Source organism: Marmota monax, unplaced genomic scaffold (assembly GCF_021218885.2).
Source record: "Marmota monax isolate L192 unplaced genomic scaffold, Marmota_monax_Labrador192_F-V1.1 WCK01_AAM20220418_F8-fsc00148, whole genome shotgun sequence".
Taxonomy (NCBI): domain Eukaryota; kingdom Metazoa; phylum Chordata; class Mammalia; order Rodentia; family Sciuridae; genus Marmota; species Marmota monax.
Genome location: NW_026693034.1, coordinates 662,424 through 686,710, shown reverse-complemented (window position 1 = coordinate 686,710; position 24,287 = coordinate 662,424). Strand labels below are relative to the sequence as shown.

At 46.4% G+C, this 24,287-nt stretch overlaps 2 protein-coding genes across 7 annotated transcripts; one reads left to right on the top strand and one right to left on the bottom strand.

Annotated features, from left to right (window-relative positions):
• Positions 1-9: 9 nt before the first annotated feature.
• On the top strand, positions 10-7,571 carry Bud31 (BUD31 homolog). 4 transcript variants are annotated; one of them, XM_046453758.2, is made up of 6 exons: positions 10-240; positions 1,131-1,266; positions 1,822-1,944; positions 5,409-5,531; positions 5,732-5,898; positions 7,338-7,571. In XM_046453758.2, the coding sequence occupies exons 3-6, from the start codon at positions 1,851-1,853 to the stop codon at positions 7,386-7,388; spliced, it is 435 nt and encodes a 144-aa protein (XP_046309714.1). In that variant the 5' UTR covers positions 10-240; positions 1,131-1,266; positions 1,822-1,850; the 3' UTR covers positions 7,389-7,571. The 4 variants fall into 4 exon arrangements, with proteins under 4 accessions (XP_046309714.1, XP_046309716.1, XP_046309715.1 ...); XM_046453759.2 differs by lacking the exon at positions 10-240 and adding an exon at positions 245-379; XM_046453760.2 differs by lacking the exon at positions 1,131-1,266.
• A 302-nt stretch (positions 7,572-7,873) lies between these two features.
• Positions 7,874-24,287, bottom strand: Ptcd1 (pentatricopeptide repeat domain 1). Of its 3 annotated transcripts, none has more exons than XM_046453750.2 (9): positions 24,135-24,287; positions 21,553-22,052; positions 19,658-19,798; positions 16,096-16,314; positions 15,377-15,478; positions 12,649-13,350; positions 11,485-11,601; positions 10,643-10,825; positions 7,874-8,138 (listed from the first exon to the last, which is right to left on the bottom strand). In XM_046453750.2, the coding sequence occupies exons 2-9, from the start codon at positions 22,024-22,026 to the stop codon at positions 7,962-7,964; spliced, it is 2,115 nt and encodes a 704-aa protein (XP_046309706.1). In that variant the 5' UTR covers positions 22,027-22,052; positions 24,135-24,287; the 3' UTR covers positions 7,874-7,961. The 3 variants fall into 3 exon arrangements, with proteins under 3 accessions (XP_046309706.1, XP_046309705.1, XP_046309707.1); XM_046453749.2 differs by having other exon boundaries at positions 24,129-24,281; XM_046453751.2 differs by lacking the exon at positions 11,485-11,601 and having other exon boundaries at positions 24,129-24,281.

The window sequence follows — 24,287 nt, the reverse complement described above, 5'->3', positions numbered from 1 at the left end:
CAGCGCCCCTACTCTCCCCGCCTGGGGAAACGCGAAGCTGTGCAGGCCACCTTCCTGGAAGTGAGGGCAAGGGGCGACAGCGGCGCCGGAATTCTATACAGGCAGCGCTTCGGACACCTACCGTGACGTAATCTCCGCGCGAGGTGGGGCGGGGCTCCACGGGGGCCTCACCCTGAAAAGACCCCCGAGGGGCGGAAGCCGTCAATAGAGAAGCGGCGGCCCTAGGTGCCTTGGTTTCCGGTGAGTGTTTTTTCTGTTCTGAAGTATTGTACTTTGTCAACTACAGCCTGGGACGACAGCTGAACTGGCCGGGAGGGCAATCTGAGGGTCTGGACTGAGAGGCCGGAGTCGGCGCCTTTTTCGATCTGCCGAGGTCATGGTAGATATGAGGTCTTCTTTGCCTCTTGGCTTTTCACGCCGTTTTCTCTGCCGGAGCTGTTTTCTGATTACTGCTTGTTTTTCTAGGCCGTTAAGATCCCGTCCTCTTTGTGAGCCTTCCCTACTTTCTGGCTGTAATGTCTTCACTCTCCCTCGCCTCTTTTCCAGCCTTTGTATACCGCCCACCACTTCTTTTCTCTTGGTCTGCTTATCCCGCTAGAGCCCTCTTTTGAATCCCAGATTGGGCCAGGGCCCTCGAATTTCTCTGGATCAGAGGAAAGTGATGCTCTTGCTACCGACTCTGCGCCGTGGGGCAGGGATCAGAGTCCATCCATCTCTAACTTCTGTGCAGGACCACCGATTTAGGAATCAGGATCCCCTAATCAGAGTCAGACTTTGACAGTTTCCAGTTGTGCAACTCTGAGACCACCTCTTAGTTTGATTCCTCGTCTGTAAGTTTATGGAGAGATTATGAAAAGAGGCGCTCAGGAGTAGGGGCGAGACCTTATAAATGGATCACAAAGTGAGACGGACTCAATGAGTTTGGGAGACATGAGTCTCCTATGCTTAAAGATAAGAGATAACCTGAGCTCTCCTTGCCAACTAGGAAATGCTATGTAGTCTGAAAAATATGCTTTGCTCTTTAGATTTGGACTTGCCTATTGTACGGACTTTACCTGACTTTATAGAACACGTTCCTTGGATCTGAACGTGACTTTGGCAATCAGCTAATCTACTCCCTAATTTTACAGATAAGACTGAAGACCAAAGAGGGAAAGTGATCTCTCCAAAGTCACTAAATAATTGGTAGCGCTAAATAAGCATCTAAGCCTGTAACTGCAGAGACCAAAGAGCTTTCTATTACACTCCTGGGAAAGAAATCCTAAGGTACTGTGGCTTTATAGCTATCTTTTCCCTTTTAAACACTCATCCGTTTTCCTCCCTCAGTTGTAGCCCTCACACTGTATTGTAATTGCCTTTTCACTTGTCTTTGTCTCTACGATAAGGTCACCTTCTAAGAGGCAGGGGCTGTGTTTTAATTGCTTATTCTGTATTCCCAATAACCAGGACAAGCCCAGGATGTAGTTGATGTTAGTTAATAACAACACAGTCTGTTAAGCACACTACACACCAGGCATGTTACGTTATAACATGAATTATAATAATTCACAATGATCCCATAAGGTAAGGTCTGTTAACCCCATTTTACAAATAAAGAAACCAAGATTTAGGGAGGTTAAGTAGCTTTCTAAAAATCACAATGAATAAGTAGAAGAACCAAGATTTGAACCCAGGCAGTCTGGATGTTGAGCCGCCCCCTCCCCCCATAGTTACTACCCTGGGCCACTTCAAGGAAGTGAATGTTTTTCCAAAACAGTGGCTGGCAAAGGCCTTGGGTAATCTGAGACTCAGAAACCAATGTATTTAATTTTCCTGCTCCAGGTCTTTGTACATTATCTTGTGGGAGGAAAATGCCTAAAGTCAAAAGAAGCAGGAAAGCTCCCCCAGATGGCTGGGAGTTGATTGAGCCAACACTGGATGAATTAGATCAAAAGATGAGAGAAGGTGAGTGGGGTGCTTCTGTAGTGGGCTGACAGAAGGTTGTGGGCTTAGGTACCTCTGGGGCCAAGCACAAATTCAGTATAACAACATAACATTGGCATGCTTTGTGTATTAAGTCAGAATGCTGAAAGTGCTGGAAATAACATTGATGAAATTGTCTTCGAAAAAGTTGTTTTAACCAATGTGAATACAAAGCTTGAGGGAATATAGGTCAAATAATCTAACCTATTTACTATTTTGGTTGTGTATTTAAAATCATATAAAGTATATACTTGAAACTGCTACTCTTTAGGAAACATCTTTACTCACTTTCTTGTGACGTGGGTCTTTGACACTATTTTCTTCATCAGTCTTTCCGTCATCTAGGAGTTTCCTAGACTGCACCATTGTTCTTCCCTCTGTGTGATCTTGCACTTTGTGAACCCATGTAATATGCTATCTTTGAAGTTTTTATCTGAAGCCACAAGTCTGGATTACCATTTAAAGCAACTGTTTTTGTGGTGCTGAGATGACATCTAGGATTTTGTACATACTAGAGAAGTGCTCTACCACTGTCCCAACCCCTAAAGCAATCTTTTAAATGCTTGTTTAAAACAAATCAAACCACTGTTATTATGAGGTCATACCTCCAGCAATCATTACTAAATCAATGTTAAAATACTTTGCTTCCTGTTTTCACAACTAATGGTGCTAGGTAGCTTCTATTAAGTCCCCAGAACTTGCTGTAATCAAGGTCATTATGGACTGAAAGATTTCTTGTCCGAACAGCTCTATGTCAAGTAAAGATAAGGGAAATGGGAGTGAGCTGGAATTTAAAAAACAAAAACAAAAAAAACTACTACTCTTTTAGGGAGTGATTTTTTTTTTTTTCTTTCTTTTTTTTGGTGGTACAGGGATTGAACCCAAGACAAGGGTTGACTTTGAGAGGGTCAGTTTACCTTGTATTTAGACGTGCAATTTTTTTTAAAATTTTTTTCTTTTTTTCGTTGTATTTGGACACAATACCTTTTTATTTATTTTGTGGTGCTGAGGATTGAACATAGTGCTTCATATGTGCTAAGTGAGTGCTCTAACACTGAGCCACAGCCTCAGCCCCTACTTTTTTTTTTTTTTTTTCAAATCTCCAAAACAAAGTAGTCCTTCTTATGGAATTTATTTATTTAAACTCAAGGGTGCTTAACTGCTGAGTCATATTCCCAGCTTTTTATTTTTAAGACAGGGTCTCACTAAGTTGCTGGGGAGGCTGGCTTTGAACTTGTGATCATCCTGCTTCAGCCTCCATAGCTGCTGGGATTACAGGCATGCACCACCTAGCTGGCTCTCTCATTTCTATTTGTTACAGTTTTTCAGCATTTCTTGGCCCTCTCATTGTTGATAAACACATAAGCTTCAGACCTAGTTCATATTATTCTTATTTCCACTGTAACAAAAATCCAAGTGTGTGTGTGGGGGAGAGGGATATATATATATCTGGCTTTAGTGTTGGGAACAAACACTTCTCTGGGGACAAAGCAGACTGGAGAAAGGCAAAAGCTACAGCCTTAGAGTTGCTTTCACCATATGAGAATGCAGGCTTAGCACTTCCAGACCTGCCAAATTGAAAGTCAAGGATGGCTCCATGACTCTGCCAGAGAAAGGATTAGCTTCAGGATGAGCAAATGAGGATTTCAGGTCTAGATGGTTCAAATCCAAAATGTTGTTGAGAACCAAGATTATCCAGATGTACAGGGTATGGCACTTTGTCTTCCCCACTGCCATTCCTTGAGCACCTAGAGCAAGGCCTCCCCATAGCAAGCACATAGGCTCTCTGAGTCTTTCATACCTATCTTTTTGCTTCAGTCACAGAATTGTTTGTTGAACTGAATTATAAAAACTGAGTAATAGAATGGCTTACAAGTTGGTTGGAAAATGGAGGTATAGTTTTCTTGATTGCTTCTTGCCTTTCCTTTGCCCTAAAAACTGAGAGGAGGTAATAGACAAAGATCGACTGGTAGTTGCAAAGACAGAAAACTGCCTTGCAGCAGGTGTGAGTTCCCTCTGATTTATGTGCTTGGAGGAGATGTCTCCTTCACACCTTCTGTGCTGAAAACCTTCAGGCTGATCATTTGTTTTGGCTCTTCCTAAGCAGTAAAGGATTTTGGCTGGGAAATGAAACTGGAGGTACCTCAAGGATGATTAGATCAGAATGAACATCTGTAGGACCAGGATTACTTTGAGAATTTATGATGCTATAGAAAGAGATCCAGAGAGACAGACTAACCAGGGTGTTAACAGAGGTTATTGATGAATGATTTTTTTTAAAATCTACATTTTCTAATTTATCTAGTTTAAAAGACTAAATTTTTTCAAAAATATGTTCCAACTTTTTCTTTTTAAATTACTTTATTAATATAAATCACATACTATAAATTGACCCTTTTAAAATGTATGTTCAGAGACCTGTGCAGCCATCACCACCCTCAGTTCTACCTTTGTATGAATAGACTACACTTTGTTTATTCATTGCCACCCCCCCCCTCACACACACACACACACACACCAGGGATTGAACCCTGGGGCGCTTAACCACTGAGCTGCCTCCCCAGCCCTTTTTTGTATTTTATGTAGAGACAGAGTCTCACTAAGTTGCTGAGGCTGGGTTTGAACTCGAGATCCTCCTGCCTCAGTCTCCCAAGCTGCTGGGATTACAGGCGTGCACCGTCGCACCCAAGTGTTTAATCCATTCTTGAGTCAATGGACATTTGGGTTGTTAGTACTTTTTTTGGCTTCTATAAATATTCTCGTATAAGTCTGCACATACATGTATATTTTCAGTAATCTTTGGTGTGTATCTAAGAGTTGCTGGGTCATATGGTAACTCTTTAGGTTTGACTTCTTTTGTATTTTTGAGGGATTTAACCCAGGGGTGCTTTACCACTAAGCTACATTCCCAGCATGCGCACACACACACACACCACCTTTTTTTGTAGTTGTAGATGGACAGCATACCTTTATTTCATTTGCTAAGTTTTGTATGTGGTGCTAAGGCTTGAACCCAGTGCCTCACACATGCTAGGCAAGCACTCTGCCACTAAGCCACAGCCCCCACAGCCCTTTATTTAATCTTTGAGGCAGGGTCTTCATCAGTTGCTTGGCTGGCCTCAAATTTGTGTTCCTCTTGTTTCAACTTCCTGAGCTGCTAGGATTACAGATACGCACCACAATGCCCATATATATTTAACTTCTTGAGAAATTGTCAGATTGTTTTCCACAGTGGCTACATTATTTTATATTGTCACCAGCAGGGTATGGAGTCTGATTTCTCCACATTGTCCCTAATACTTGTTAATGTCCTTCATTTTGATTATAGCCATTTTAGGGGGTATAAAGTAGTATTCATTCATTATATGTAATTATTGGAAAACAAAACATTATCCTGTGTAGACTAATTCTGCTCCTCAAAACAAACATACTTTTTTTCTTCCCAGCTGAAACAGAACCTCATGAGGGAAAGAGAAAAGTGGAATCTCTGTGGCCCATCTTCAGGATCCACCACCAGAAAACCCGCTATATCTTTGATCTGTTTTATAAGCGGAAAGCCATAAGCAGAGGTAATTGGCTAAATTCTCTCTTGACCCTTTAAACTTTCAGAATTAAGTAATGATTCTCATGCTTGTAGCCTCAGCAAGCACCATGAATTGTTTTGTTTTTTTTTTAAATCACTAAAAATGGGCAAATTTTTCTTTTTAATCAAGGGTGGAGGCAGGTTTTTTACACCATGGTCTGATATCCTTTCCCAATCTTTTGACAGAACTCTATGAATATTGTATTAAAGAAGGTTATGCAGACAAAAACTTGATTGCAAAGTGGAAAAAGCAGGGATATGAGAACTTGTGCTGTCTGCGGTGCATTCAGACTCGGGACACCAATTTTGGAACTAACTGCATTTGCCGGGTTCCTAAAAGCAAGCTGGAAGTGGTAATGCCTGATGATCGAATTTGACATTGTTTTCACTTCAAAACTCTGCCCTAATTGACTCCAGGGGGGCTTATAGCATTTGGTTTGGCTGGAATGCAGTTTTGTCACTAGAATCCTGCTGGCCATCCCTCCCAGGAATGAGTTCCCTGTTCAGGGATGGGGCTTAGAAATCTTGTTAAGTCTGGGGCCAGCCTCAACTCCACCTTTGGGCAAATAACAATCCCTTTCCTTATTTAGGAAGTGGTGGTGCAATACCTACCTCTGAGGTAGTGAGAAACAGTATTAGGAAAGGATGGCTGGTCAGTAGGAGTTCCTGTCCCTTTCCCTTCAATCCACTTTAATGTCACCACTTATTTCTTATCAGAACTTTCTGTTTGACAGCTAGGCAGGGCACCCCAGGAATGGTGTTGTGTGTGTAACAGGACCTGAGCACCTCTTAAATGAAGCTGCAGAAAAAGGCAGGCATTAGATATTGGCACTTACTTACCAATTAAGTAGTCGTGTCCTGTAGCCCCTTGGCCAAGTTATTGGCTCAGCTAGAGGTCAGGCCAGATGACCCAGCTTGTCCTTTTTTCCTCCTAGCTTCCCACAGGCGCCTTATTCCATGGTATCCTTTATGCTGCAGTGAGTTCCTAGAGCTTTGGCTCAGTGCCAAGGGCTGTAACGCAGTGGCTAGCTCTGCCTGCACCATGGGGAAGCTCATGCATGGGCATACTCAGCAGTGGGAAGGGCTGGCTCTGGAGGGAAGGCTGTGTTGTGAGCATGATGAGGGCAGGGGTGGCAGAGCACCAGAAGTCTCTGTCTTCTGAGAGCCCCAGGATTCCACAGGGGTGTTGTGACAGAGGTACTGCATCAACCTAGCAGAGGCTACCTTCAACTTGGCTGAGTTTCAGCAGAGGATTTTGTTTGCTTAGACTAAACTCTTGTTCCTCAAAAAAAGAACTGGAAAAATAAAATTAACATAAACCACTGCTCTAGGGCCTTTAGTCTGCTGGGCAGACCCCAGCCAGACACTGGGCATTTGGGATAAGACTCTCCTGTAAGCCACAGAAACTCAAGTGTATACCTTTCTGCCCCAGTGTCCTAGCAGAGAGGAACCTTGAGACCCCTGGCACGAGCCCTCTGAGCAGTGGCACCTGCCTCAGCTCACTGGTAGAGTAATGAGACTCATCCACACAGATTTTTTTCCTTTTTGACAATTGTGTATGTTGAATTTATGTATTAAATGCACACAAATATAACTTCAGTGTGAAGAGTAGCATTTCCCATTTTCATGAGGGAACTGAAGTTCCTCTGTCCAGAACTAATCCAGCAAAGGTTTCTGAGATGTGTTCTGCAAGAAATACACTGTGTTCTGCAGGAAATACACTTCTTAGACGGAGGGTCGGGGTATATGGGTGTGCGACCAGGTGCAGTAGCTTAGCTGTGCTCTGTTGCAGGGGCGCATCATCGAGTGTACACACTGTGGCTGTCGGGGCTGCTCTGGCTGAGGCCATAGGCCTGGCCCCTCTCCACCCTGGACTTTGGACCTTGCAGGCTTCTGCATATCCTGCCACGGCTTCTTGGGAACAGCTCTTCTCAGCAGTGCCTCAGGCGTGAGTTGGAGCACCTCTACAGGTGAAGGCTTTGGTGTTCACCAGATGTGATTTGTAAAAATAAAACGTTGAAACCTCTTGGGCCTTATGTCCATTCTTTGAGAGTAACAAACTGGAACCTGGTAGGAAAATGCCAGGCCCCAGGGAACAGACACCTCTATGCTTAGTCCTGGCTCCATCTCATACGTACTGTGTGACCACAAGTCACACAGCAGTGATGGGCTGACAATCTCTCAGGTGAAATTGATCTGAGATGATGTGTAAAGATTGCTCTTGGACCTGCTGTGGCAGGTGCTCTTGGGCACCCTGGGCCCAGTGTTTGTCCTCATATCTGTACCCATAAAATGCTGCATTTCCAACTCAAGAAAGGTGACACCAGCATGTTTGCTTGTCTTTATCATGGAAAGGACTCCCAGGACTCCCATCAGGCACCAAGGTCCAGGCACTTTGTTCTAGCTGTGCATTCTGTTACCTGCCCCCAAGGACTTCATCCACACCAGCATCCCTGATAGTGTCTCTTTTGGGCTTGGTCCGGAACTCCTGCCAGGGGTGGGGGGTTTCCTCTGCTGGCATCACTTTCAGCCACTGCTTATAATAAGCTCGGAAGCCATCGATCTTCTCCAAGTACATGTTCTTCCCTTTGTACTGTAATTGGGAAAGCATGGAATTCAGGGGAGTCCTGGTGATCAGAATCACTGTATATCGTCTACAGCTATTCTCATACCCCAGCAGCTGGCTCAGTCCTTGGGGAAGCTGTCCCTACTGTTTTTGCTTCCAGGAGACTACAGGGGACAGGGAAGAATATAACATGAGCATTGCCACCATTAAGGAAGAAATTCCAGCCAGGTATGGTGGCAGACACCTGTAATCTCAGTAACTCAGAGACTGAGGCAAGAGGATCTTAAATTCAAAGCCAGCCTCAATAATTTAGCAAGGCCCTTAGCAACTTAGCCAGAAAAAGTCTAAAAATAAAAAGGGGCTGGGGATGTAACTCAGCAGTAAAATGCTCCTGGGTTCAATCCCCGGGACTGACCATATATACATACATACATACATACATACATAAATTAATTCAAAGTAATTATATGTGGCAGGCCAGACCACTATCTGTCCAACAGTCATTTTTCTTCCTGAATGTGTACTGTACTGTTCCTCAATCCATAGATGTCATAGAGCCCCCAAATGAATTGCTGGGTCCCACCAATTCTACCTTCTCCAGAACAGAGCCTCCGACTCCCTTCTAACTTATCACCTTGGGACTACTGAAGCCATCTCCACAGAGGGCTGATAAGAAAAGGAGAAACAAGATACACCAGGTACTGTAAGAACGTAGGGGATGGAGGACAAAATAGGCAAAAGAAAAGAATGATCAGAGATACAGAGCATTACCACATATAAGGTTTGATTAAAAAGATTGTAGCAGGGCTGGGGATGTGGCTCAAGCATGCGTGCCGCCCGGGTTCAATCCTCAGCACCACATACGAACAAAGATGTTGTGTCCCATGAAAACTAAAAATAAATATTAAAAATTCGCTCTCTTTCTCTCTTTAAAAAAAAAAAAAAAGATTGTAGCAATTCTGAACTTGAATACACCTAATATAGCCAGAGAGACTACAAAAAGCAAAACCTGACAGTCACAAACAAATATAAACAATTTTATATTTCCATAATTCGGAGTCTATGATTTGAATATAGGAAACTTTAGGCCTCAGGGTGTCTTGTGATTGTTGAAGATTCCTAGTGGCAGAGATGATCCACTAACCAGAAATTATTTGCAACATGCAACTGAAAGAATAGTATCCAGGACTGGGCTGGGGTGTAGCTCAGCTGGTAGAGCACTCACCTCCTATGCACAAGGCCTGGGGTTTGATCCCCAGCACCACAAAACAACCAACCAACAACAACAATAAAAAACTAGTATCAGAATATATCAACTCAGGAATCCATGGGAAAGAGTCAAGATGCCTAGGTACACCCTCTGCCTGGTATATACCCTGCCCTGTCTTGAACATTCCTACCCAGCTTTCAAAACAGCACTCAAGTGCCATTACTGGCAAAGTGTCCCTGAGCCCCTGGTCACATGGCTCAGCATGCCCTTGCCCATTTACTGTCTCTCTCCAGGCCACGACTGCCCTGGATGCTCTGTCTCCACAGGGTCTGCATAAATCCAAACACCAGAGCCTGATATCCTGAGAGCAGCAGCAAGAGAGATGTCCATTATCAAACAAATCCCATCACTACCTGCTGCTGTCCACCCACTAGACAGAAGTCTACTAAGCACCAAGCAATATGCAGGCACTTGGAACCCAGGTAGACAAGGCAGACCATCTCCACCTCTAGAAGCCTAGGATTTAGGAAAGCCAAAAATCACAAAGAACGGACACCATGGCATAAAAACCAAGGGCTGTGCTGGATACAGTGACACACACCCATGATCCCAGCAACTTTAGAGGCTGAGGCAGGAGGATTACAAATTCAAGGCCAGTCTCAGGAACTTAGTGAGACTCTGTCTCAAAAATAAGAGAAACTGGAAAGCTGGGGGTGGTGACACACACCTGTAATCCCAAAGGCTCAGGAGGCAGAAGCAGGAGGATTGAAGGTTCAAAGCCAGCCTCAGCAAAAGTGAGGCACTAAACAACTCAGTGAGACTCTGTCTCTAAATAAAATACAAAATAGGGCTGGGAATGTGGCTTAGTAGTCAAGTACCCATGAGTTCAATTCCTGACACCAAATAAATAAATAAATAAGACTTGGGATGTAGCTCAGTGGTAGGGCACCCCTGGGTTTAATTACCAGCCCCAAAATTATAAATAAGGGAACAGAACTGTATGTTGGGAGATGGGGAAGACGGCAGCTGGGCACCTCTGAAAAAGGGCTATTTAAGCAGACCTATGGGAGAAGGACCTAGAGGAGTCACAAATATACTGAGGTAGGAAAGAGGAGAATGGGACTCACTATCAATAATGGGAAGACTGGCTTGAGAGAGCCACACAAACAAGGACTCACTAGGTATGGCCTAAGGGCTTTAGGATTTCTCTAAAGAGAAGCTGCTGACATTTTAAGCAAGGAAATGCCAATCCCAAAAGGTCAGAAGCAGGAACAGCAATGATTAAGGAGACAATGAGCATTTCAGAGCTTGGTGCACATACCCTGTCAAAGGTGGGTGGGTACTCAGCTGCAAACTCCAGTTGGCGGATGACCACTTCATTCACCGGGACCCTGTTATGCTTCATGTCCTTCAGGATGTCAATGAGATAGGTGTAGTCCAGCTTCTTGAGGGCTGCATTGATGAGAGTGCTGTAGATGTGGGTGTTGGGGGTCATCTGGGATTTCTAGAACACCACGGATATCACACAATTAGAAAGATGATATTTGTTAGGACAGAACAGTCTGCTGTGGCTGTCTTGTGGCAGCTACTAGGAATGCAATGTGGAATCTCATAGCAACAATAGGCTGTCCTCCCCCTCCAAAAGGAAGGCATGTGTTCTCCCTGAAGAACTGAGATAACTGACAGGCAGAGAAGGAGGCAGGAGGCAACCACTTTCTCACTCGTGGATGAGTTTTCTGGTGACAGACAAGTGTGGTCATCAGAATGTGGTGGTCAGCCTAGAAAAGCAGCCAGCATTGGCTGGGTGACACAACAGTGAATACAAACACCCCAGGAAGTGGCGCTCTGCTGTGATCAGGTGAAATCCATTTAGCAAGGTCCCTCTGCAGTGTCAGGTCCCAGACCTGTCCCCCACCTCTCCATCTTCCAGACAGGAATACCCTCTGCTTTCTGTACTAATTCTCACAGTGGCTCACCAAGATCAACTTGCTCTAAAATGGCCATTCAGCAGCAGAAAGGAGCTATCCTACTTGCCCTGCCCCAGTGCAGAGGCCTGGGGCCCACTATTCCCTGGGACTCCCAATTCGCCCACAGATTTTCTTCCTGAGCACCCAAGTGTTCCCCAGAACCACAGGCACCCTACTTGGGCCTAAGTCCCCTCACCTTCATGTCTGCAAGCAGCTGCAGACCATCCCTGGGCCTACGACACCCAATGGCCAGGTTGCAGAACGTCTGTAGGTTGGGGATAATTCCCCTTTTTGCCAGGACTGGCAACAGCGCCTGTGAGGGCAGACATGTCATTGTAACCTGTGACTTGTGACCCACCAACCCTGCTGAGGCCTTCCCATGAAGCCCTTGGCTGGATGCTGAAGACTCCAAGGGCACAGCTCTACTCAGAGGCTTCATGGCTCCCTCTGCTGACAGCAAAGTGTCTCTGGCCCCAGCTCAGCACTCTAGGTCCAAATACTGCCCAGTTTTCCTTGCAGGACCCAGCTCCTCAGCATGTGCACCCTGACTGCCAGCCTACTGTCCCTTCTCCATGATTGCCCTTCATATCCTGCCTCCCACCTGCTGCCTCCAGCTTCTCAGCCAGCCAATCAGTCTGAGGACAAGCTGCCTCAGAGGCTCAAGATTCAGAGCAGGAGGCAACGCTGCCCACAGTGGGAAGTGCTGGCTGAGGGAGCGCCAAGCCTGGTATGAAGAAGAGGATGTCCCCTCAGCCTGCCTGAGTCAGGATGGACCACTGGGGAAGGGCTCTGTCATGTTTAACTTGTCCACTGTGGGCATGAAGGCAGAGGCAACATCTGTCACCTTTGACTCTCACAAATGCCCAGGGCAGTACTTCTGGCAAAAAAAATCACACAAAATCTCTTTATATGAACGGCCAAAACCCTGTCAAAAGCCCCAACACCTCCACCTGTGAAGCCATGCACATACAAGTCGTGCCTCCTGATTTGCTCAGTAGAGAAATGAATAGATGTGACGCTCTGAGAAGTGTCCAGAGTGGAGGGAGTGCAGCCTTGCAGTGTGTAGGGTGAGGCCACTCGGGCTCCAGTGCCGGGCTGAGTGGCACCGCAACCCTGTTTCCATCATATCGCCTTATCAAGGTGATGATGACATCTCCCTTCCCCACCAATCTGTGAGCTCCATGAAGATGGCAGGGGATAGCAGGGGTGCACCTGGCTGGCTAGTGGCTCAATTTCCAGACTCACCAGGGCCGGACCTAGAACAGGGTTCCAGATACAGATGAGCCACATTCCACAGTCCAAGGGTCAGGAACAAAGAAAGAGTCCCTGACAGCCCAGAGCCTGCTCTGGAGACCCTCACCTTTGCCCCTTCCAGGTCTCCCAGCTTGCTCTTCTTCCTCATCAGTGTGTTGAAGAATGTCACATCGGCCTCCACCTGGTGCCTGTCTAGGATGGTCAGCAGTGAGGACTCCGCAGGGCTCCCAGGCTTTACCACCTCAGCCAGCAGTGTAAGGGTTTTAATGTCCGGCTGGAGCCCGTGCTTTTCCATCTGGCCCAGGAAGCCCTCCAGGCCCCCTATCAAAGCTAGCCTGTCAGCAGGAGTGATCACTGTCCCAAAGGAGACCACAGCTGGGGAGACAGTTTCCAGGGTCAGGAGGTTGATCTCCAACTCCAAGGGAGATGGCTTCAGAGCCACTGGGGTAAGAGCTGCTGTGTGGTCAGGCTCTGCCTTGGTTTCCACCTCAGATTGTGCCTTACTGGGCACTAGGGCCTCCCGAGGCTCTGGAAGTCCCTCAACTGCCTGAGAAGGTTCCAGAAACAGCTCTCTCTCCAGGGCCTCCACATGTACTCTGGTCATTACACCATCAATCACAGAAGAGCCTCTCCTCCCTGCCTGCTGCCTGCCTGGGGGCTGGAGCAGGACTGTCTCCTCTCTGGGTCTCAGGAGCAGCCTGGAGGCCACTTCTGGGTCCCCCAAGCCACAGTCCCGAGCTGCCCCTAACAGCAAGTTGTAGCCATGTTGGGTTGGCTTGAGTCCCAGGCTCAGCATCTGCCTCCACACCTGTAGGAGGAGACAAACATGAGCTCAGTGTTCCCGCCTCCTAGTAGAGGTGGGCACTGGCAGCAAGCAGACAGCAAAATCAGAAGACATAAGAAGGTTGGAGTGTATCTCACTGGTACAGTGTTTGCCTAGCAAGCACAAGGCCTGGATTCCATCTCCAGCACCACCAAATTAAAAAAGAGCTTTGCATGTATAATGCAACTTTAGTCCCTGCTCATGGGAGCCTGAGGCATGAAGATCACCTGAGACCAGAAGTTCAGAATTAGACTAGGCAACACAGTAAGACCACATCTCAAGAAAAATGTCTAACCTGACACCAGGCTCTGACAAATAAGAATTGTCAGAATTCTGAAACTCCTTCCATGGGAGGCCTCACAGGGGCCTGCAATTCTTCTCCTTCTTCAAGTTCACCCCAAAATTGTTCTCGCAGTCTCATCCCTGTGCACATCGTTAAAGCCCCATACCTAAGGGAGAGATGGCCAGAGAGGCTAGGTTCTGGAAGAGCCTAGCCTGACTTCTAAGGATGGGATCCAGCAGCAACTCCAGAGTGCCTGCTACATGCCCAACTCCTGACTTAAGGGTGCTGAGGCCAACAGAGAATTCTCTTGAGAGTCCAGCACAGGGCAACATGGAGCCAGATTTGGAGCCAGCAGATTGCAGGGCTGGGTTCAGGCCAACTGCAGCTGAAGTCTTGCACCCTCATTAGTTGTGAACACTGAGTCTCCACTTGCTCATAGGACATATTATTTTCATCTCCACTGCATGACATCTAGTACATTCAGTGTGTGATCAACGGATGCAGCTCTGTTCATATCTGGGTTGCTCTGACACATTTCTAAGAGACCACAGAGGTCTCCTCTGCTTTGTGGGCTTAGCAGGAATCTACCCTCAACCTGGGGTTAGGGCATACGTCTGACACCCTGCCCTCCTCAGAGATGTGTGTGCAGATGTGGAGGAACAGGTTAGACCCTAGCTGGATGAGTCTTGCAAGAGGGCCACTGCCCACCACAGCAGGGCCTTGAAGAGATCCAGGATCTTGGCAGACATACCCAACAAGGAATGGCTGACAGATGGAGATTTATGGGACACATACACCATCCTATGGCAGTTGGGATTCAGGGTCTAGTGTCAAATAAAATGTCATTTAAAGGCCCAGCTTTTAGTGGCCGTAGCACCTCAGGCAGGTACTAACTTTTGTGAGCCTCACCTTTTGTTCCCTCACCTGAAAAATGGGGCTAACAGTGTCTAACAGAAGCAGTTCACCAGAGTGTAACACAAATAGGCCACTGCTACAATAGGTTACTTCTAAGAAGAACAGATCAGTTCAAGGAATGAGAGGAACTACCTACATCCATGATGGCCAGCTAGCCACTACTTCTAAGGGTTCTGCATCGGGAATGGGAGCATCTGACCCCAGACTCTTCCTTGTAAGGGCACTCAGACTCTGTGCAGGGAGTTTGCTGAAATGCAGATTTGGACACAGGAAGTTTAGATGGGGCTGCTGCTGCTTGTTTGGAGCATACTTTAGGACAGTGTGACTTCAGAAGTAGCTGTGCACCAGCACTGACACCAGCTTCCCACACGATGAGGAAAATTATCTCTGGGGGCTGAACTGGGATTAGAGCTGCAGGTTTGACTTTGGGATTAAGTACACATTTCTGGGTCACACTTGCAGATGCTGAGTGGAGAGAAGAGGGGATGTGGAGTGAGCTACGGCAGTCAGGGACCATGAGCTAAAGGGGCCTGGGCTGGCCATCCAGCACAGTGGGAGAGGTATGGGCTGGCTGTGCCCTCACTTGAGGACCAGCCCTGGTGTCTCCATGGACCTCATCTCCTGAGCACCTGTAAAATGAGAGCGGTGAGCCTCACAATGGCTGCTGAGAAAGACAAAATATGGCAAATATAAAAATGCTTGGCATAAGGTAGTAGCAAAAACTCAGGAAATGCACAAAGGATCATTGTTTTGCACTCCTGGTGCAGGTGCACAGGGGAAGGAGGGCAGGAAGGCAGAGTGGAAGGGACAAACCTGCAGGGCGAGTCGGAAGCCTATCTTCTTGTCCTGGATGCAGCCCATGAGCAGGAAACTAAAGGTCTCTTCTGTGACAGCATGCCCCTTGTGGATGATTTCCTGGGAGGGAACAAGGCGGTTCCATTGAGAATCTGCAACAGGATCCAGGCCCAGGTGCCTGACCCCCTAGGGCCAGAACCAGGCTCATGTGTCTTAATGAGCTGAGTGAATAAATATGGCACTTGGGGCCAGTTTGGAACCAGCTCCTGAGCCAAACATCTACCTGCCAGTGAGTGTGGGCAGCACCTCTGCATAGACCACACCCTAGCAGCCATGTTTGGCAGCCCTGGCCTCAATGTCCCAGCTCTATCATCAGCCAGCTATGACCATGAGGGCAAGGCCCCCAGCTCTCTGGCCTTGGTTTCCTCATCTGTGAAAGGACAGGTCTTCTAGAATCTTTGGAACAACCCCACCATCATGTTGTGCTGCAGTGTGTCTAGTTCCCACTGGCCCCTTGGTGTGTCAGGTTTGGCTCTCCCCTCCTTGAGACGTCCCTTCCACCTCTCAGTACCTCAAGCCCCTACTCTGGCCCTCCAGTCAGTACAGGGGCTCCCCACCCCACCACTGGTGGCTTCCTGCCCCCCCACCCTGCCCCACAGCCTACCACTGTCTCTGCCTCCAACCTGCCCTGGTGGAACTGGGCCCAAAAGGGAGAAACAGGGAGGGGGCTGTCCCACCTTGAACACATCAAGGCACATCCTGAGGTCTGAGCACTTGGCAGCCATCTTCAGCAGAGCATGGTATGTCTTCAGGTTGAACTGGACATTTTTAGCCTGGAGCTGCTGTCGTAGTTTCAGGGCACTCTGAAGGGCAGAGTCCTTCCAGGGTGACTCGGCACAGACATTGAATAGGGCTGTGTATGTGGCATCTGAGGGCTCTAAATCCCGTTTTTTCATCTGTTGAAGTGAAGGAAATTTAAGAGGTAGTACCAAGATCAGTTGGACGCAGAGAAAAGCAGCTACCCCATAGGACCCTAGAGAGGTCTCTATTACTATAATCCACTGACCTGAGGGCTAAGGCTGAGCCAAGGGACATTTCAAAGGGCTAAGGCTGAACCAAGGGACATTTACATATCTAAACCCAACTCTACCAGAGGGACTCTGAAAACTGAAGACTTCACCCCAGAAATTCCAATGAGAAATCATTCTCGCTGAGCACCTGGTCACTTGTCAAGACTGCTCTGGGCCTGGGGTGTTTGCAGCAGGGGCCTTCCAATCCCTAACCTCAGGTCCAACCAGATCACCCTGATTGGCAAAGGGCCACAGGGTGGATCTGTCTGGGAAAAGAAGTACAGTGCTCACTAACTGAGGGGTCACGGGCAAGTGAGTTTTCCTTGCAGAACTGGGAATGAAACCATCATCCTAAAAGAGATGCAGGGGCTGGTAGGAGAGTATAGGTTAGTGATCTTGGGTGGCTCCCCACCCATTTGCAGCAGCCAACAGCAATACTCACTCTTAAGACTACCCAACCTCTACGTCACACTCTGGGAATGAGGCTAACTCGGGACCTGTAAAGCCTCCAGGTGGCTGAGGAAGACACTGGAGTCAGAGCCTACTAGTAAAGCCAAGCACTCACTATTGCCTGGAGAAGGTCATCTGACCAATGAGGGCAGGTGACCAGCTGCTGAGGCACTGAAAAGAGCCCTGCTAGAGTCAGGTCATTTGGGGCTCAAATCCCAGTTTCAATGCTCTCCTACAGGGCAACCATGGACATGTCCATTCTTCTCTGAGCCTCAATTTCCTTATCTGAAAAGTGCAGGTGGGCTGTGTGTGATGATAAACACCTGTAATTCAGCTAACGGAGTCTGACGCAAGAGAACTGCAAGTTCAAGGACAGCCTGGGCAACTTAGTGAATAAAATAAAAAATAAGGAGTTGTGTTTGTGTCTCAGTGGTAGAGCACTTGCCTAGCACACGTGAGGCACTGGGTTCAATCCTCACAACCACTTAAAAAGAAATAAAATAAAGGTATTGTGTCAATATACAACTAAAAAAAAGTTTTTTTAATTAAAAAAATAAGAAGGGCTGAGGATATAATATAGTGGCAAGCTGCTTTTTCCAAAAAAGTACTTTTTTTCAAAAAAAAGGGGGGGGGAGTGCAGATGATAATCTATTCTTGGAGGAAGATGTACACTCTGTGTTTATCATGTATTTGATAGGTGTGGACAAAGGACTTACTACATGTCCTCAGTGGGAACCAGTAGTGATCAGAGCAAGCAGAGCCTATCCTCATTAAGCATTCATTAGAAAAAGAAAAATAAATGGCAGATGATCAAGTACTCACAAGCAGTCATAAATGCTGTGAAGGATACCCAGAAAACAGGGTGAAAAGGGAAAAAGTATAAGAAAACACTGGAGAGACCTAGCAAACACCACTTTCACCAAGTGACCAAGGTTCACATCATCAGTAATAAGACGTGTTGATGCATGTGCACCCTGACATGAAAGGGTACTAACCTCTGCGATAGACTTTTCCCACACCCCAACTCCTATCTCAAGAGAAAGCACCAGCCAAACACACTGATGGGTCTGTACCAGACCTGACCAGTGCTCTCCAAAACTGTCATAGTTGTGAAAAACAGGGAAGACTCATAAAATGTCACAGACTGCAGGAACTAGTGCCAGTCTGAAAGCCCAGAATGCACACAGGAATAGAAAGAATGGAAAAACTGGTGAAATCCAAATAAAGTCTGGAGTTTAGATCCCAGCCATGCACTGATATTGGGTGTTTTCTTTTGATGAATGTAGTATGGTACTATATGATGTCAATATGGCAAAAATTGGGTGAGAGATATGTGGGAACTTTCTATACTGTCTCTGCAACTTTTTTATAAAGCTAAAATTATTCTAAAATAAAACGTCTATTTAAAAAATGCCTGTAATCCCAGTGACTTGAAGGCTGAGACAGGAGGATTACAAGTTTGAGACCAGTCTGAGCAACTTAGTGAGGCCCTTCTCAAAATGAAAAATAAGAAAGGGCTGGGAATGTAACTCAAAGGTAAAGTCCCCCTTGGTTTAATCTGCAGGACTACATAAATACATAAAAAAGTAAACATAAAATACTAATTAGAATACATCTATAATCCCAACAACTTGGGAGGCTGAGGCAGGAAGACCACAAATTCAAGGTTAGCCTGGATAACTTAGTGAAACCCTGTCTCCAAATAAAAAGCACTTGAGGGCTGGGGATATAACTCAGTTGGTAAGTGCTTGCCTCACATGCACTTGAGGCCTTGGGTTCAATCCTCAGTACCACACACACATCAATAAGAACAACAACAGGCAACAAAGGATAGAGAATGACAAAGGCTAAATAGAGAAGCCTGGCTTCACTGAGGTGGTGATAAGCAGGGCAATCACTTAAGAATTCTGAAGATGTAAAGGAGAATTGCTACTGAATGGGTGACCAACTTCCCCCTTTTCTCCTTGCCCATTAGCTGGCATGTGAACTCTTTTCTACCAGCTAGTTGGCCAGGGAAGCCTTCTGTCTTCCTGTGCCATGACTATTTATTAGGTCTTTATTTATTCTGCAGTACTGGAGATTGAACACCAGGGCACTTTTACCTCTGAGCTACATCCCAGACCTTTTTATTTTGAGCAGGGTCCCTAAGTCTATGTAGGTCTTTTAAAAGCTGTCATGCTATTCTACCATTTGTAAGTGCAATGACTCCCCCTTGCTTCCAGCTATAGATCATTGGACCTGGAGTGCAGTGACCCAAGTGACAGGAAGACTAAAATCCCCAGAAGCCCCTGCTGGGTAAAGGACCCCCAACCTTCTGGCCTCAGTAGACAGGCTCTCTCCCACAGGTCTACCGACCTCCCCAGCAAGCCTTTCTTGACTCATGAAGGAAATAGCTTCCCAATGATGACACACCAAAGAGGTAAATGAATGGAAAGTAAAGTGATCTTCCAGAAGGAATAAAAGTACTTTCTCATGTGGAAGCCAGTGCATGTGGGTGCCATATGCAGGGGATAAAAAACAACATGAACCAGGAACAGTAGCAGAAAAGGAAGGAGCTGTGTGGGCCCATGGTGGCCCAGGCGGGTGCTGAAGGTGTCATCTCAATTAATACCCAAGATCACCTTCGTTTTATAGACGATAACTCTGCCACCAGGGAGCTTAAGTCCTCCACCCAGAGTAAAGCGCCAGCAAGTGGCACACTCAGGACCTGTACCCAGCCTTATGGTCCCAAAGCCCATACTCTCTAGAGCCTCGCCCCACTACCATGTGGCACACTCACATCATTGTAGAGCCCGAAGGCCTTCTTCAGGTAGCCAGCCCTCCCGCAGCCTCCAATCAGCACCGTGTAGTTGTACTCGAGTGGCTGTAGTTGCTCCTCCTTTAGCATCTGCCTCTCAAACAGGTCCAGGGCTTCAGCCAGCTGGCAGGAAAGGGAGACAAGGTGAGGATGAGACAAGGGCTTAGGATGGCCTCAGAGACCCTCAGTAGAGGGAGGCAGGAACCATCCTGACATGGTACAGGGCAGCAGCTCTGGGTGACTACAAACCTCCACAGACCACAGTTGCTTTAGCCTCATCTCTACTCTCCAGTTCAATCCTTGGTTCACAGGGAGGGACGTGGCTTCATAGTAGAGCATTTGCCTGGTTATGTGTGAGGCCCTGGGTTTGATCCTCCAACACCAAAAAAGATTATACATACACACATACACACACATATGTATATATTTTTAAATCCTCAGTTCACTACTTCACCCCTTAATTACTTTCATCTGTTAATCCAAATAATTACTGAGTCCTATTATAAGCCTAGCAAAATCTATTCACTAGCTGTGAATAAGAACCTCCTCCTTCATGAAGCTCATGTTGTAGTTGGAAAGACAGACACAAAGTGCAATAATGAAGAAATACATATGTATTTATGAACAAAAATTAAAGCAGGGAACACTGGAAGAAAGGTACAGGGGATTCATCTTTAGGAGCCAGGTGGCGCATAAACAAAGACCTGAAGAAGGTAGGGGAGGGAGCCAGAAGGCTCTCTGAGGGAATAGTCAGTGCAAAGGAGTGGGCCTGGAAGATGAATGAGAAGTTGGGGTGCTGAGGTGAATGAAACAAAGTAAGAGATGAGGGTAGAGAGATAATGGAGGAGTGGAGGATGAGTGTGGCAGATCTTGCAGGCTCCAAAAAAAAAAAAAAAAAGCCTCGTGAAGATTTTGGCTTCTCTTTATTTCTTAACTTTTCATTGAAATGTACACAAAAGCAAGGAGAACAGTATAACTACAACTGTAAATATCTAGCCAATCCTGTTTCACCTGTAGCACCTGTAGCTTTCATGCCCCCTCCAAATAGTATGTTTAAAGCAAATCTCAGTGATCCTCTCAGTTCATCCATAAGAACTTCAGCACATACCTCCAAGAGACTTTTAAACACAACGCAATATCATTATCAGTCCCCACGAAAATAACCTTTTTTCTCTTTTATTTTATTTTTTTTTTTGGTGCTGGGGATTAGACTTAGGGCCTCAAGCATGTTAGGCAAATTCTCTACCACTAAACTACACCCCAACATAAATGCCACTGAATACACTGGGAATTGGGGGGAGATGATTAACTCAATCTGCCTTCTGTTTAACATGACAGCTCTGTGCTGTGATTGACAGCATGGCAGGAAGTGACCAGAGCAACAAGCGTTAAGTGTTCTAATAGCCGAGAAGGGCAAAGAGAAGGCCTTTCAAGAGTGGGGCTGTGAGAAGTACTTAGGGCTAGCGACAGACTGGGGGTAGAGTTGGTAAGAGAAAGAGAAGAATGAAGCATGACCTAAGGAAGTTTGGCCTTGGCAATGGAATGACAGGATTGCCATGAAGTGAGGTGAAGCGTGGGAAAACAGACTTGAATCTGTACAGGTGCCTGTGTGGATAAGCACAGGGAGATGACGAGGAGGAAAACCGATACACTGATCAGAGTCCACAGGAAGAACACAGCTGGAGATATACACCGAAAACTGCAGCTGGGGAACGTCAACGCCATGAGACTGATGGGTCAGCAGGGTAAATGATGCCAGGGAAGAAAAAGGGCCCATGGACCAAACACTGAGCATCTCAACATGTATTGTGGGGAAGGCTGGGTGGCCCCCCACAATATACTGAGCTGCAGGAAAGCCAAATCCCAAGGTTCCTCACCTTTCCTTCCCTAATTAGGCGTTTACACTGAAGGAAGTACCAATATGGGGTGTTTCTTGGGCCCTGCCATGATTTTGGCTCCAGTTCCCCTTCTTCATCTTCCTCAATATTCTGTTCCCTGAGTCGTAGGTCATACAACTGGGGTGTTGATTTGTGGAATATCTTCCGGGAGGAGTATTTATTAGAGAGGGTTCCAAAGCTCTCCTCTTCCTCTTGAGGGCCTGTGGAGCTGGGCTGGCTTGGGTCAGAGTGGAGGCTGCTCATATTCTTCTGGCTCCCAGATTCAAAGGCAGCTGACAAAGGGGAGCTGCTGAAGGCAGCTAAGGCTGGCTGAGTTGGCCCCACAGCCCTCAGCCACACAAGCCCCTCCCTGCCTCCTGTCCACTGGGCTCCAAGAAGGTCAAAGTGCTGGAGGCCCAAGAGCCCCAAGGGGCGGGCCCGAGAGAATAGGCGGACAAGTCTCACCGGGTCCATCTCTGTCTTTTCTGTCCCACCAGGGCCTGGAATACATCAGGAAAAAAAAGAAGTCAACTCAAAATCATAGTCACTAAAGACAGAAGGAGGACAGAGAAGTGGTTAAAGTGGGCCCTGAGGTTAGATTCCAGCACTGTCAAAAAACTATCCATATGCCCCTGGGCACTCACTGCTCCAACATCAGTGTTACCTCTAAACTGAGATTAACAAGGTTACCCACATAGCACTGTAGCAACAGGTGAGATCATGATGCATTAGATCAGCTTGGGAGGCTGAGGCAAGAAGACTGTGAGTTCAAAGCCAGCTTCAGCAACTTAGAGAGGCCCTAAGTAACTCAGTGAGACCCTGCCTCTAAAAAACGGGATGTGGCTCAGTGGTTAAGTGCCCCTGGGTTCAATCTCTTATACGAAGCATGTAGCACAGTGCTGGCATTGTCAACACTTATTAGATAATAAGCTATTGGTATTATTAAATCTTGATCTATGAACATGGACACTAAAGTCAGAGCCAAGTTAGAGTCCTAGAACCTGTTACTTGACCTTCCTGTGCCTTGATTGCTTCAACTGTAAAATGAAATTACATGAGATGCTTTTAGTACAATGCCTGGCATTTAAGAGGTATTCAAAATCTGTAGTTATTGGGCTGGGGTTGTGGCTAAGTGGTGGAACACTCACCTAGCATAGGTAAGGCACTGGGTTCAATCCGCAGAACCTCATAAAGATAAATAAATAAAGGTATTGTGTCCTTCTACCGCTAAAAATATGTATGTGTATATATATATATATATATATATATATATATATAAAAAGCTGTAGTTACTATCACTTATTAGGAAAAATTTGTTGTTGGCATTCTAGGCCTCTGCAAAGGGAAGCTAACTCAAGTGTTTCTTTTATGGAAAACTCGTGGACAAATAGGGAAGAGCTGTGCTGTCCAAGACAACAGCCACTGTGGCATGTGGCTACCGAGCACTTGCAGTGTGACCAGTCTGAAAGGCGATATGCTTTAAGTGTAAAATACACATTGGATTTCAAAGTCTTTTTTTACAAAAAACTAGAATCTAAAATACACATTAATAACTTTTATTTTTTTTTTATTTTTTTTTTCATTAATAACTTTTAAAAGTCCTGAAATATTTCAGCTATGCTGGGCTAAGTAAAATATATTATTAACATTAATTTCAAAGTTTCTTTTAATTTAATGTGACATTTGAAAATTTAAAATTACTTATGTGTTTGATATATATATTGTGTGTGTGCTTAACCACAGAGTCACATCTCCAGCCCTTTTTTATGTTATTTAAAGACAGAGAGGGTCTCGCTGAGTTGCTTAAGGCCTCCCTAAATTGCTGAGGCTGGCTTTGAATTCAGGCTCCTCCTGTCTCAGCTTCCCAAGGTACTGAGATTACAGGCTTGCGCTAGTGTGCTGGGCCTTGCATTTTATTTCTTTTGGACAGTACTGAGCTAGAGATTTCAGCCTGCATACTTTAAATCCTTTAATTTAAAAAAATCAGAATAACCAGCTAACAGCAGGAAAATATTTTAAGGTATGGCTGTATTGGATGGTTGCCAATGGAAAGACCTCCGAGGTGATAGAAGGTTGAACAGATTAGTGATCAAGACGAGGTAAGGAAGAGATTTGCTAAGGTCCTGCAGCAGTACTATAGCAATATATACACATTCAGGCTGCGCTAGTATATGTGCTTCTCGTTCGATGTATTAAATAGTGATATCCTGTCATAATTTCAAGGCGGAAACCAGTGTAAACGTTAGATCGAGGTGCCGCAGACGCCGCTCGAACACTCACCTCCGCCTGAAATACCAGGCGCTGCTAACGCTGCTCGGTCAGAGACAGAAATGCCCACTTTCACACAGAGAAAATAAAGGAATTTTCTTACCAGGTCTGAAACCCTGAATTAGAGACTCCCAGCGCCGTTCCCCCTTGGAGGGACCCGCTGGACCCCAGACGCGCTCCGGGACCCTCGGGCCAACCCTGACCCCTCTCCACCCGCCTTTAGAGCCCGGTCTCCTCCCACGACGCCCCGGCCCGGCTCAGGCTCCGCCGGGTTCGGGGACTCCTGCGAGGAGCCAACAGGAACTCACTCGAACCTTCCAGCGAAGTGAACGCCGCCCGGGCCTCCACGTCCCCGAATCCACTCCCCGCGGCGCCCTCAGGGTCACCCTCTGCGAGATGCGTGCCTCAACCCGGCCACGCGCAGGCGCAAGCACATTCCGCGTAGCGAACTCGCGCGCGGGCCGAAG

What these genes read in the sequence shown, in the direction of transcription:
- Bud31 (XM_046453760.2), top strand. Translation starts at nt 1,851, where the DNA reads ATGCCTAAAGTCAAAAGAAGCAGGAAAGCTCCCCCAGATGGCTGGGAG. An exon ending in GCGGAAAGCCATAAGCAGAG is followed by an intron (nt 5,532 to 5,731) that starts GTAATTGGCTAA and finishes ATCTTTTGACAG; the next exon opens with AACTCTATGAATATTGTATT. An exon ending in CTAAAAGCAAGCTGGAAGTG is followed by an intron (nt 5,899 to 7,337) that starts GTAATGCCTGAT and finishes GCTCTGTTGCAG; the next exon opens with GGGCGCATCATCGAGTGTAC.
- Ptcd1 (XM_046453750.2), bottom strand. Translation starts at nt 22,026, where the DNA reads ATGGACCCGGTGAGACTTGTCCGCCTATTCTCTCGGGCCCGCCCCTTG. An exon ending in CCTTCGGGCTCTACAATGAT is followed by an intron (nt 16,315 to 19,657) that starts GTGAGTGTGCCA and finishes TCACTTCAACAG; the next exon opens with ATGAAAAAACGGGATTTAGA. An exon ending in ACCCACCCACCTTTGACAGG is followed by an intron (nt 8,139 to 10,642) that starts GTATGTGCACCA and finishes TCCCAATTACAG; the next exon opens with TACAAAGGGAAGAACATGTA.